Source organism: Tauraco erythrolophus, chromosome 21 (assembly GCF_009769465.1).
Source record: "Tauraco erythrolophus isolate bTauEry1 chromosome 21, bTauEry1.pri, whole genome shotgun sequence".
NCBI lineage: Eukaryota > Metazoa > Chordata > Aves > Musophagiformes > Musophagidae > Tauraco > Tauraco erythrolophus.
Window position 1 is genome coordinate 11,387,617 of NC_141485.1, and position 13,518 is coordinate 11,401,134.

A 13,518-nucleotide genomic window follows, 5' to 3' on the forward strand; every position below is an offset into this window, starting at 1 on the left:
TGAGCACCGTGGAGCCCGTCCAGCTGCACGATGGTGATGCATCCGCTTCAGCAGAGACCCCACGGCGCTGCCAGATCCCACCGGGAACAAACCCAGAGCCGGACCTCTCCTCCCCGAGCCTGGTGGGGGTCAGGTCTGTACCTCTGGTGGGGAAGGGTCCAAGCTTGGCTCCCAGCTGCACCGAATTTTGGGAGCAAGAGCCGAGCTCTCGCCTCTGGGCTGGGGGCATCGCCTGTTCCCCAGCCCTGGGCTCGTGCCCGGGCTTCGAGGGGGGTGGCGGGAAGCAAGCCAGGGCTCGGCACGCTTTCAAAGGGCTTTTATTTATTCACAAAACAACCCCAACCACATGTAAGAAAAAAATAGAGCGAAAAAAAAAAAACCCCAACCAACCCAAATCGACCCAGGAATACGCACAATCTGCTATTGACACCAGAATTGCACGAGTGGAGGAGCTGGGACCTGCTCCGTGCCGCCACACGAGCCCTTCCCCACCCTCGCGCCCCGGCCGCCGCCGCGCCGCGCTCGTTGTGCCGCCGTCCCGCTCCCAGTCCGACAGGGCCGATGGCGACGGCGGTGGGTGCCGCAGGCGGGGCCCTTCCATCCTGCGCTGGGAGGGAAACAGCCTTTGCCCCAACGGCCCTGCACCGAGGAGGTGCTGGCGTCCCTGGTTCAGCGCCGGCACCTTTCCCGCAAGGATTTGGGGTCTTCCCTGTGGTTTTCCGTCTGCTCCTGCCCCGCCTGCCCCGCACACCTTGGAGCATGGAGCATCCCACGACTCCTGGGAAGGAGCAGCCAGAGCAGGTGGAGGGATGGGGAGGTTGGCCCTTCCCTGCTCCCCAAGGGAATTTTTTGGGCACGGACTGGTGGTGCCGAAGTCTCCGGGGACGGGAATTCCCGGCGGAATTCCGTGCAAACCCAGCGGCGCTTGCAGAAGAAGCAGGAGGTGAAAGAGGCGTGTGGAAGAAGCGCTGGGCAGGCACGGAGCGGGCCAGGGCGGCGTGAGAGCCGGCGGCTGCCTTCCCACGGCCTGGAAATTGGGGAGGGCTTGGTGTTTCTTCTGCCAAAACGGGTAGAAAAGTCTGGAATTTGGATTGGGGGGGGGGGTTGCAAAGCAAATCGCAGATCGGCAGCTGCGGAGGCACTGGAATAGAATGGTTTGATTTCAGCCCTTTACATTTTCCGAGTATAATCCAAGGTTGTTTTCACGGCAGAAAATCCGTTTTTCTCTCCTCACCTCTTAAATGAAATGGCCAAAACCAGCCAGATTTCGTACCGAAATGGTTTTGTTTTCCCAAGGGGCAGCTTGGGGAGGGGGAAGCTTCAGCCAGTATTTCAGGAGCAGAGGGAAGCCTGGTCTTAACCCAGCTCTTCCCATCCTTGACGCCCAAACACCCCCGGGAGGCCCAGCCCTGTGGGGTGAGTGGGGAAACTGAGGCAGGGGGTGAGTGTCCCCAGCCGGCAGCCAAGGTTCAGCCCCTCTCCATGGGCATTACCACCAGCTCCCCCCACCGCCCCTTTCCCCCTGTACCTGTGCAAGGGTCCCGGCGGGCGGGTGGTCATAGGGTGCTGCAGGCGGCGCCGGCGTCCTCGGAGTGGTCGCAGTTGTGGACATCCCAGCGGATGTGGGAGCAGCGCAGCAGCGAGGGCTCGTGGCCTTTGCACTTGAGGTTGTCGAGGAAGATGTAGCCGGTGCCCTGGCCGTAACGAGCCTCCCCCCACGCCGCCACGGCGTGCCCGCAGCCCAGCTGCCGGCACACCACCCCAGCGTCCCGCAGGTCCCAGGCGTCGTCACACACCGTCCCCCACTGCGACAGGTAGAACATCTCCACGCGCCCCTCGCACCGGTGGCTGCCGTTCACCAGGCGCAGGGACCCTACGGAGGGGACGGGGTGAGGCAGGTCTAGGGGCAGCTCCTGTCCATGCCCACCCCACCGCTGCATCCCCCTCTCCCTGCCTGGCACGGCGGTACCCGCCGGGCTGGTTCCCCAGAGCTGATGGAGAAGGGACCCTTCCCGGCCAGGTGGCCCTGAGGCAAGGAGAGCCCTGGTCTCTCCAAGGCCAGGCAGATGTTTGCTGCTGCCCACAGCTGCACCACTGCAGGAGCACGAGGGGGTGACCATTTGCCAGCATCAGAGCTGGGGCTGACCCCCAAAGCGTCACAGTGGATGTGCAGGTTGAAGGAATGGATCATTGTCTCTGTTCCCAGCTCAGCCCCGCAGCTCCATTGCCTCCTCTCCCTACCGAGGTCCATCCCTTCATTTCCCCACTGAGGTCCATCACCTAATGGTCCATCACCAGAGGTTCATCACGTAATGGTCCATCTCCAGACGTTCATCACCTAATGGTCCATCACCACAGGTTCATCACCTCCTCTGCCTAGACCAGCCTCAGGGCCATCAGGAGAGGCCACGGCTTAATGGTACCACCAGCATGGCTTTCTCCCTGTCCCATGGCCTGCTCCAGGTCGGTGCTTCAGGCACTGCCGAAGCCACTGGCCTCTGTCTGAGCCACTTCTGTTTCCCACCGCGTTGACGCAGTGTCCCCAGGGCTGGCACCGTGTCCCCCGGCGACACCTCGGTACCTACCGTCCTTGGGACGGCTTGGGGCCGACGTGGTGGTTGTGGCAGTGGCTTCTTGGAAATGGTCTCCGGTGTCGTCAGCACCTGGTGCAGTGGGGAAGGGGTGGGAAAAGTGACTCAGGGGACCCCGCTGACCCCAGGGCCAGGTCAGAGCCCCCTGGCAGCAGCGTAGGGCTGGCTGGGATGGGTGCCGGGGTGTGCGGGGTGGGACGTGCAGCCACTGCCCTTCCAGGGCACCAGGGGTGGGACCCACGCTCCCACCATCATCGATCACCGTGGCGCCCGACCGCCACTGCCGTTTCCCCACGGGCAAGAGGAACCTCAGGATCTGGGGGCTCACATTCACCCCCCTCCCCATCTCAGGGACCCCTTTTCCCACAGCCAGCTGGCGCGTGGCCAAAATCCTCCCTACACCCGGTGTCTCATGGGATTTCCACACCACTGCGCCCGGCTTCAGCAGAGCCCCGGGGAGCCCCAGGCAGTCACATCCATCCCTTGTCTCCCACCCGGCCGGCAAGGGAAGACCCTCAGGTGGGAGCCGGTGGCCGCGGGGCTCGCTCCCACCCTCACCTCGGCAAATGACCCCGGCATCCTCGTGGTGGCCGCAGTTGTGCTGCCCCCAGCCCAGGTGGAAGCAGTCGGCCAGGCGAGCCTCGCCGCCGCTGCAGCCCACGTTATCCAGCAGGACGGGCCCTCTGCCGTAGCCGAAGGAGCCGAGGACGGTGGCAGCGAGGGCAGCGCCGCAGCCCAGCTGCCGGCACACCACCTGGGCGTCGGGGAAGTCCCAGTCGTCGTCGCAGACGGTGCCCCACGCGCCGCCGTGCTGTACCTCCACCCGCCCGCGGCAGCTCCCGTTCCCGTTCGCCAGCCGCACGCCGCCACCTGCGTGGGGGGCCCGGGCACAGGCATGCTGCTGGGGGGACTGGGGCTCCGTGGGGGGTCCGATGTCCCCTGATGTCCCTTTGCAGGTGTGGGGTGAGCCCCCCAGGGAACGTGGGGTGAGCCCTGGGGAGGTGGGGTGAGCCCCTGGTGGCATGAGGCGAGCCCTGGGGAACATGGGGTGATCCATGGGGGTGCGGGGTGACCCATGGGGAGGTAGGGTGAGCCCCTGGGGGCATGGGGCGAGCCCTGGGGAACATGGGGTGACCCATGGGGGCGTGGGGTGACCCATGGGGATGTGGGGTGAGCCCTTGGGAGCAGGGGTTGAGCCTCTGGGGAACATGGAGTGACCCATGAGGAGGTGGGGTGAGCCCTTGGGGACATAGGGTGAACCCTGGGAAACATGGGATGACCCATGGGGACATGGGAGCAACCCCCTGGGGCCAGGGGATAAGCCCTGGGGATATGGGGTGAGCCCCAGGGACATGGGGTTCTCCCCCAGGGATGTGGAACCCCAGGGGGCCATGCCGGACCCCATGCAGCACTAGCCGCAGTCACACACTTACTTTCCTGCTCGATGGTGAGGAGGGCGGTGGTGACCACCTCGGTGGCCTGGGAGGGCTGGTCCCTGTCGTCTGTCACTGCTGGGACAAGCGTGGGGACATGCAGGCATTGGTGGGGGTCCAGCTCCAGCACCCACTGCCCCTGCTCCAGTCGGTGCCAGTGGCCTCTGGCACTGCCGCAGCCCCATGGCAACTCCTGCCGTGGGCAACGTCACCCCCAGAGCCTCACCTGTGTGTGGCAGGACCCCAGGGTGACCGTGCTGGGGTCATGGGAGGACACAGGAGAAAAGGGGTCTCCCAGCGAGCCCCCAGCCCTGGCTATGGCACAAGGGTGAGCTGGGTGGCTGCTGGCCTCTTACCTGTAGCCGTGGCGGTGAGCGTCTCTTCGTAGTCCAGGGCCACCGAGGTGGTGAAGGACGTGATGGTGGATGTGTCCAGCCCTGCGGTGACACGAGGGGACAGAGGTGATGTGGGGAGAAGCTACAAAGCTTCGCTGACTCCAGTGGGCAGACCGGGATGGTCCAGGTGCTCCAGGGTGATGAGGATGGAGCTGGACTGTGTCCACCTGCATACTCCCACTGCCCATGTGCTGGAGATGGTGCTTCACCACCCCAACCCTAGTGCTGAGGTCCCACCTGCAGCGCCAAGGGGTCCCTCGCTTCTCCAGGAGGTTTATTGGGCAGGGCTCGTTAGCTCCACAGCTTCGCTTTTCCCCTGCCCCGCCGAATGAGGGCCGTGCGTGGTGGTGCCATCGGCGAGGGGACACAGGGACATTTAGGGAGGGAAGGACCAGCCTGAGAAAATTGTCCCTTTTCTCCCCATCAGCCTCTTTGCTGGTTAATAGCGGGAAAAAGGAAGCACCGGCGCTCGGTCCTCCCGTCATTAGCCGTGATAATGAGGGAATTCCGGGCGATTATTAACATTATAAATGGCAACCGGTGGGGCGCAGCAGAAATAGGTGGCAGAGGGAGGGGAAGGGGAGGCAGGGTGGGCCTGGCACTGTGCCCGGCTCCTGGCAGCCGCTCGCTCCTTCTGGACGCGGGCAGCTTGTTTTCCAGCCGGCGGAGCAGGGAAATGGCAGACGGGCAGATGCATTTCCCTGGCAAATCGCTGCCAGGGCCGTGTCCCAGCATCTCCTGCTCTCGGCACGGTGTCGCAGCCCACTCTGGAGCACCAGGATGATGGTGGATGAGGAGGAAGGGTGGTCCTGCAGCGCACAGCCTGGGTCCCTGCCTGACCTTGGGCACATCAGCATCTCTGTCCGAGGCCGTTTCTGCTCAGAGACCAGGACATCCCTAGAGAGGGACCTCCCTTGAGGGGTGGGCCCAAATGGACATCATGAAGGTCAACAAGGCCAAGTGCAAGGTCTTGCATATGGGTCAAGGCAACCCCAAGCACAAGAACAGGCTGAGTGGAGGATGGATGGAGAGCAGCCCTGGGGAAAAGGCCTTGGGAGTGCTGGGGGATGAGAAGCTCACCATGAGCCGGCACTGTGCGCTGGCAGCCCAGAAAGCCAACCGTGTCCTGGGCTGCATCCAAAGCAGCGTGGCCAGCAGGGCAAGGGAGGGGATTCTGCCCCTCTACTCAGCTCTCATGAGACCCCCCCTGCAGTGCTGCCTTCAGCTCTGGAATCCCCAACACCAGAAGGACATGGAGCTGTTGGAGTGAGTGCAGAGGAGGCCACGAAGATGATCCAAGGGCTGGAGCACCTCTGCTATGGAGACAGGCTGAGAGAGTTGAGGCTGTTCAGCCTGGAGAAGAGAAGGCTCCGGGGTGATCTTCCAGCACCTTCCAGTACCTAAAGGGGCTACAAGAAAGCTGGAGAGGGGCTTTGGACACGGGTGTGTAGTGACAGGACAAGGGGCAATGGCTTTAAACTGAAAGAGGGGAGATTTCAATTAGATCTAAGGAAGAAATTTTTCACTCTGAGGGTGGTGAGGCACTCAAACAGGTTGCCTAGAGAAGCTGTGGCTGCCCCATCCCTGGAAGTGTTCTAGGCCAGGTTGGATGAGGCTTTGGGCAACCTGGTGTAGCGGAGGGTTTCCCTGCCCATGGCAGGGGGGTTGGAACTAGATGGTCTTTGAGGTCCCTTCCCACCCAAACCATTCAATGGTTCTGTTTCCCCCTGGGGGACAGCCCCAAAGGTGATGCTCTGCTCCGGTACCTGTGCAGATGACCCCAGCATCCTCGTGGTGGCCGCAGTTATGGATGCCCCAACCGAGGCTGTAGCAGGCAGAGAGGAAGGGCTCGCTGCCATCGCAGTTGACGTTGTCCAGGAGGATGCGCCCCGTGCCGTAGCCGAAATAGGCATTGCTCTTGTAGTCCAGGGCTTGGCCGCAGCCCACCTGCTTGCAGACCACGCTGGCGTCGCTCAGGCCCCAGTCGTCGTCACAGACGGTGCCCCAGCTCCCGCGGTAGAAGATCTCCACCCGGCCTTGGCACGTGTCGGTCCCGCTCACCAGCCGGATGCTGCCGTCACCTGCGGGGCGACAACACGCGGTGAGAAGGACATCGCTTCCCCTGGCACCTTGGCACAGCGACGCCTCCCAGCCTGGATCCAGAAGTTGCCAGCGACAGAGAAGAAACCACGAGGAAGGGGCGATGCTTTAGGGCAGCGCGGCCGCCGCGAGCCTCGGCAAACCTCTGCGCTGGGGTTTGCCAGCACAACGACGGGGTCCGACGGGGTCTGCCCCTTGGAGCCGGGGAGTCAGGGTGCTTCACGGAGGGGCGGCGGGTGACGGAGGGGTGGGTGGGGGACGCTGCTCCCTAGCATCCCTCAGCCAGGACGGGGACCCCGCAAGCGACGGCCGAGCAGCTTACTTTCCCCATCCTGCGTGGAGGCTGTGAGGGTCCTGCTCGTCGGCCCTTCGCTGGCTTGGGTGGGTGAGAACTCTGCGAAGGGAAGCAGAGGGGCAACGTCCGTGGCTGCCCGCAGTGAGCCAGCTGTGAGCAGTGCCCTGCGCGCTGCCCACCCAGCCCCTCGCCCTGCTCAGGCACTGGCATGTGCGTCTGCTGGCAAGGACACACAGCGGAAAACAAGAGGGTTTGCACCAAACTAGTTCCAACTGGGAAAGAAAGAGGGGTTTGCAGCTGTGCCGTGCTGCCCGGAGCAGGCTGCCTGGTCATCGGTGCCGGAAGGCGGATGGAGCTGGCACCTCGGCTACTGGCACAGTGGGAAGTTGTGCCCAGCAGCACGGCGTGGGGACCCGTGGGGCTAAATCGTAACGCTGTGCTGAGCTGTCGGGAGTCAGGCTCCCACCTATCGTGGGGGCTGGATTCAAAGTCATGGCTGACTTATAGAAAAAAACAGTAATATTTTGATTTTCCTGCTGGTTTTACCCATATTTTTTTTCCTAACAATGTTGTTTCAAGCTACACATTGCCCATCTTGTCCCAGCTCCTTGGCTGGGCTGGGGAAATTATTTGGTGCTGGTGCAGGGAGGTGGATGGGAGCGGGGCTGAGTGGTCTGATAGTTGGCCACAAACGTGCCCGAGGGCTGCGGGAAGCATCCCGGGAAACCCAGCCCACCGCCATGGCAAAGAGCTGGTCGGCTCCATGCTTTCCTCCGTAACCACAACTGGCAGAAAGCTGGCTCTTGAAAGCTGCCATGCGGCACGGGTGGGAGCACCTTCCCTGGGGGTCTGGTGCTCGGGTCAAACTCCTGCATCTCCTCTGAGGGCCACCCCAGAGCATCTCCAGGTCTCCTCCAGCTGAGCTACCAACAACCAAGGGCTCAAGCTGCTCCTCTGCCCATCTCCCCCACCTCCTTCTTCCATCCCTCTACCTCTCCTCTCCAGCAGTGCCTCGATTCCCAGGCTGCCCAGGCTGCCCAGGGAGGTGGTTGAGTCCCCATCCCTGGATGTGTTTAAGAATAGGGTGGATGATCTACTTAGGGATATGGTTTAATGGGGATTAGGGATGGTTGGACTCGATGATCTCTAAGGTCTTTTCCAACCTAGAAATCTATGAATCTATGAATCTATGATTCAAGGTTCCTGCTCAATCCACGACCTCCTTTCTCTGATTCCTGCTGGTCCAACCCACCAGCCAGCCTGGCAGCCCCACCTTTCCAAGCTCTGCTTCTGCCGAGCTCCGGGTCTGCACAGCCTCACGTTTACGGGTCATCCATGCCTGGCTGACGAGCAAACCCTACGTAGCTATGCAGGAGGAACACGCAGCGTACATAGGGGTCGGCACGGGGCCGTTCCACTTTCTCATGCCACGTCTCAAACGCGTTCCACCGCTTTTCTCACCTTTAGGAACATTGCCTACTGAAAAGCTCAGCAATTTAAAGAAAGGCAAGTCAAAAGGGGAAAGAGCAGTTGGGCAGGGGCTGACTCACAGGCAGGAGCGTGGGTGGGCTTGTGCTCTTTCCCCAGGGATTGCGCTGGAGAGGTTGCAAAGTCCCCAAGCTGGGAGTGACGGGGAACATGAAAGAGGCCCCCATGGATCACCAGGGTGCTGAGCTGGGACATGACCTGGATTGAGGAAAGGGCTGGAGGAAGGAGGCAGAGGAGCTTCGGCTGACCCAGGCTCAGAGGAACAGGCTCAGATACAGCTCTTGGGCTCCACCGCGATGTCTGCAGACACCGGGGTTTGCAGCACTGTGGGCACCCCCTCGCTCTCCTTGCCCCCGAGGAAGCCAGCCCCGTTACCGTTGCATATGACAGCCACGTCCTCGTAGTGGTAGCAGTTGTGGATGCCCCAGCCGTGACTCCAGCACTCGCTCAAGGCTGCCTCCCGGCCCTTGCAGTCCACGTTGTCCAGGAAGATGGGTCCGCTCCCTTGGCCAAAGGTCATGGCGGCCGGGAGCGTGATGGCGTGTCCGCAGCCCAGCTGGCGACACACCACGTTGGCATCCACGATGTCCCAGTCGTCATCGCAGACCGTCCCCCAGGAGCCGTTGTAGTGGATCTCCACTCGCCCCTGGCACCGGCTGGGCCCATTGGCAAGCCGGATTTCTGGAAGGACGAGCAGAGAGAGGTTTCTCAGCAGGCAACGAGCCTGCCCCAGGGCCATGGAGGTGACAAACTCTCAGTGGGTGTCATGGGGAGGGCATGAGGCCTCTCTGTACCACATCTCTGCTCCTTAAAGAAGATGGTGACCCTTCGTGTAGCACAAGGCAGCTGTTGCCTTGCTGCTGCCCACCGATGGTGGGACGTGGGCTTCTCTTCATCTCCTGCACGCAGCGGACGTGCAGACTCAACGTGTCTCAATACACAAATGAGATGTGCCATCACCCCGTCATCTTGCCTACCAATGGTCTGGGCAATAACCCAACGGGAGATGAGGAACGTGGACACATGGCATCACGTGATGACACAGGATGGGCAACAAGTGCCAAGACGCAATTAGCAAATTCTCGTTAGCCTCAACGAACACGTCTGGAGCTGGTCCCACATGGGGGCTGGTGGGATGGAGATGATCTCGTGATGGGGAGCAGGAGTGGGAGCACCCTGGGCTGCCATGTCAAGGGAGTGACTCGATTGGCATCATGAATGGCACCGGGGCTCAGCGGAAGGTGGCAAAATTCCCCTCTCGGGATAATAAGCGGAATAGGGATAATAAAGCATCTCTATTTCCTTTCTCTAAAAGAAGTTTAGTTTTTTGTTGCCATTTTTTGTTCCAAACGAATGTGCTTCTTTTTTGAAATTCCTCAAACCCCCTTTTTACCAAAAAAATGCATTTTTCAACTGCAAAACTTTCTAGAGAAAAGCGACTTTAAGAGAAGAATCTCACCTGGGAATGACACCAGCACGGGCTCCGAGGTGGTGCCTGCGAGGGAGGAGACAAAGGATCAGCTCTCCCTGGCACCCTGGCAGCGAGCAGAGGAGAGCTGCAGCTCAGGGGCTGAGGGCAGCGGGGATGCAGGTGGGCATGGCGGGGACCAGCAGGACCCAGCAGCCCCCCAGACCCTTCCCTTTTTTTTAAAGACCTCAGATTTGTATGGGAAAAAAATAAACGCTTTAACCCAGGGCATCGTTTCGCCTGCTTCACAAGTGGGGAAACTGAGGCAGCAGTGTGTGGTGTGAGTGACTGTGGCTCCGGGGTGGGACCGCGCTTGGGGACCTTCGTGTCTGTCCCTGGCTCCATCGCTGATGTGCTCTGGGGTCCGGGCAGCTCCTGCCCCCTCCTGCCCTGTGCCCGTTTGCCCACCGAAAACTCAGGGGGGGAGACAGGAAGGAGGGAAACCCATCCTGCCTGGCACGGGAGACCTGCTGGAGATCTCCTGATGGACAATGCAGTGCGGCGCATCCCTCTGTGCAGTCCAATTGATTTTTAATTTTTTTTCCAACAAAATTTGCTTTTTGCACACTCTGTGTTTATACGCACATACCGACAGAGCCGTTGTCAGGGTGCAGCACCCGCCAGGATGGAAAGCGGCAGAACCAAGGTGGGCACTGCCACATGCCACCGGGCAGGAGAACCCTCCAGATGCGGGCAGAGCCACGGGGCCACACCTGCTCTGCAGCCCCCAGCCCATAAAACACCAGTGGATCCAGCAGCACCCGACTGGTGTGGAGGGACGCAGGTGTGGGTGGCACCATCAACTGCTCCAGGAGAAGAGGTGCATCAAAAACCTCTTAAATTTCTGGGAGGGAGCGGAGCAGAGCCCGGAGCAGAGCTGTGGCCACGGCTCCTCAGCCAGGAACCAGAGCCTGGGAGATGCTGCCAAGGGCTTGACACAGGGTTTGCAGCAGCCATGTCCTCCTGCGGGCAGGAGCTCGGTGGAGCAGAGCGAGTGCTGGGAGAGGAGGGACGACTCCGTCGGCGTCTTCTGCATTAAACAAACCCGGGTAGCAGTGGGGGTAAGTCCAGGGAAGAGCTGCTGGTCTCCTGCTGCCCCAGGGCTGGTGTAAGCCAGGGGTGTCAGAAAATTGGGATGGAGTCCCTCGCTGCCAGCCAGCCCTGGAGGGGCAGCAGCAGGTTCTGCCTTATGCAGATGGTCCCCCGGGGGTTCCTGCCTCGGGGCTCAGCTGCCCGGCCACCTTAATTCCCATTTAATCCTCAACCTTCTCCGACCGCTTGAACAAGCGGCATTTGGAGGGAGCTGAACACTTCCAGGAGGGAACTGAGTGCTCCCTTCTCCAGCTGCTGAGCCTGCTCCCGCCGGTGACACCTTCCAAGCAAACAAAATCCCGTCATGCTAATTATGGCAGCCGAGGGCTGATCAATGCCTGTGGTGGCTCGTGGCCTCTTTTTCTACCCCTGGCTCGCACCAATCTCATCCTGCTTCATGCTCAGCCTATGAGCAACGACACGAAGGTCAATTCCTGCCGCTCGGAGGCAGATGTCACCGCCATGAGAAGCAGTGTGATGCTGGAGGGGATGGTCGGGCAGATGAACTCACCTTCCTTTTGCCTCACTGGGACATGGCCTGGGAGACCATTAAGTCAGCTACAGCTTTACCTTGACTTGGGTCAAGGAAAGACCTAGAAGCCCCAAGAAAAAGAGCAAAGCAACTGTCTGGCTCCTAATGATGACTGAGCACCCAGGAGCTGGGACTGGGGGTGAGATGTCACCCATAACTGGGGTGAAAAACAGTGGCTGGGGAGCTCCAGCCATGGCCTGGTACTTCTGCCCATCCCAGCTAGAGCCTGGTGGGCTGGAAAGTGATGCTGTCACTCTGGCAAAACCCAGGGATTCAACAGGCGAGACCATGGGGAGACAGAGGGCAGGTCGCTGATGGAGAGGACGGGGAGGACGTGGCAGCCCCGTGGGCTGGATAACGGGAGAAATATAATTCAGATCACCTCCGCACCGAAAATGCGGAGACACGAGGCTTTTTGGGAAGAGCACTCCATCCTGGTTTGTATTGATTTTTAACACCTAGTCCACTCTGGTGCCAGAGAAGCGGTGGATGAAAGGGCTATCGTTAAATATTCAATATTCATCTCCCTTTAAGTCAAAATCAAAGCTCTGAGATACTCATTTGAGAGTGTCCTCCAGCAAAGTCAAGAGAGACCCGAAAAAAATTACGCCTGGCGTGTCTCCATTAATGAGGAACGAGTGTTTTTTGAGATGTGATGGAGCCCTCTGGGTTTCTCTGATCCAGCTCCACAAAGCCCAAAGAAAAGAGGGGAGTAGCCCAGAGCGAACACCCTGCCTGGCACCGCACAAACCACCCCACGGGAGGACGAGTCACCCTTCGTTAGCGATGCAGCTGTGCCCGGCAACGAAGAGGACCTGGAGAGCCTGGCGGTGCAGGGGACGGCGGCAGAGCCACCGGGGTTCCCCCAGGGTCCCCACACCCGGCCGTGGGTGCTGGTACCAGCAGCTGGAGGGGGCTGGAAGCTCCAGCTGAGGGGGTGGGAATGGTAAAACCTGATTTAATCCGATTACGGTGCTGACTACACCTTAATTGTACACAGGCTGAAAGAGTTGGGGCTGTTCAGCCTGGAGAAGAGGAGGCTCCGGGGTGACCTTATAGCGGTCTTCCAGTACCTCAAGGGGGCCTACAAGAAAGATGGGGAGAGGCTGTTCAGGAGGGCCTGTTGTGATAGGACAAGGGGTAATGGTTTTAAAATAGAGGGAGGTAGATTCAGGTTGGATATTAGGAAAAAATTTTTTACCATGAGAGTTGTAGAACACTGGAACAGGTTGCCCAGAGAGGTGGTGGATGCTCCATCCCTGGAGACGTTCAAGGCCCGGTTGGATGAGGCCCTGAGCAACCTGATCTAGTTGGAGATATCCCTGTTCCTTGCAGGGAGGTTGGACTAGATGACCTTTGAAGGTCCCTTCCAGCCCTAACGATTCTATGATTCTATGATTCTATTAATTACCCGCGTCCTGGCTGGCTTTGTTGAGGGTCTCCATGAAGAGCATCTCCTGCCCACAAGTCGGAGGTCAGGAGGGAGATCGTGTGCCTAAAATTACCACCTCCCGCCACACCATACGCGAGCTTACCGGTGGGGCCGAGGAGGAGGAGGAGGAACGTGGCTGGCACCAGGGAGAGAGGCAGCGCCCCGATGTCTGGCCTTCCCGTGCCGTGCCGGCTGGCCGGATGGGGACCGAGTGTCATGGCTGCGCCGCAGTCCTTCTGCAGACGGGTGGTCTGGAGGAGGTTGTCCCTGAAACCTGCAGAGAGCGGCGTTAGTGTGGTGGCCAGAGAGCCTTTGCCCCACCGAGGGCCATGCAGGACCTGCAGAAACAAGTCCCTCCTTGGTACTTGCTGGAGCGGTGACCAGGAGTGACACGAAAAACAATTCAGGTTGGGTCTATGTGGCTCCAGGGCCACATTCCACCCGTGGGACAAAACTGGAAGCAGTGAGAACCTCATGGCTGGGCTGCTCTACAGGCAGAAGATGGACCTCAGACCCACCAGGACACCTCAGTGCTGAGCCTCAGGGCTCTCACCCAGAGTCTTCAGCCCCCAAAATGTTTAGGGAACCGTCCTGTTGGCATCCAGCTGGAGCTCGTCCTTCTGTTTCTTTGACATGAGGTTACAAGCAAACCCCACGGCACATACATACCTCATACCGCACATGGGTAAACT

At 60.3% G+C, this 13,518-nt stretch overlaps 1 protein-coding gene across 1 annotated transcript; it reads right to left on the reverse strand.

The window, feature by feature from the left end:
- Positions 1-1,556: 1,556 nt before the first annotated feature.
- On the reverse strand, positions 1,557-13,044 carry SSC4D (scavenger receptor cysteine rich family member with 4 domains). Its single transcript, XM_086624792.1, has 10 exons — positions 12,930-13,044; positions 9,762-9,797; positions 8,678-8,983; positions 6,842-6,913; positions 6,186-6,500; positions 4,381-4,461; positions 4,025-4,102; positions 3,150-3,461; positions 2,586-2,663; positions 1,557-1,873 (listed from the first exon to the last, which is right to left on the reverse strand). Exons 1-10 carry the CDS (start codon positions 13,042-13,044, stop codon positions 1,557-1,559), a joined length of 1,710 nt encoding a protein of 569 aa, XP_086480918.1.
- Between the last annotated feature and the right edge of the window lie 474 nt (positions 13,045-13,518).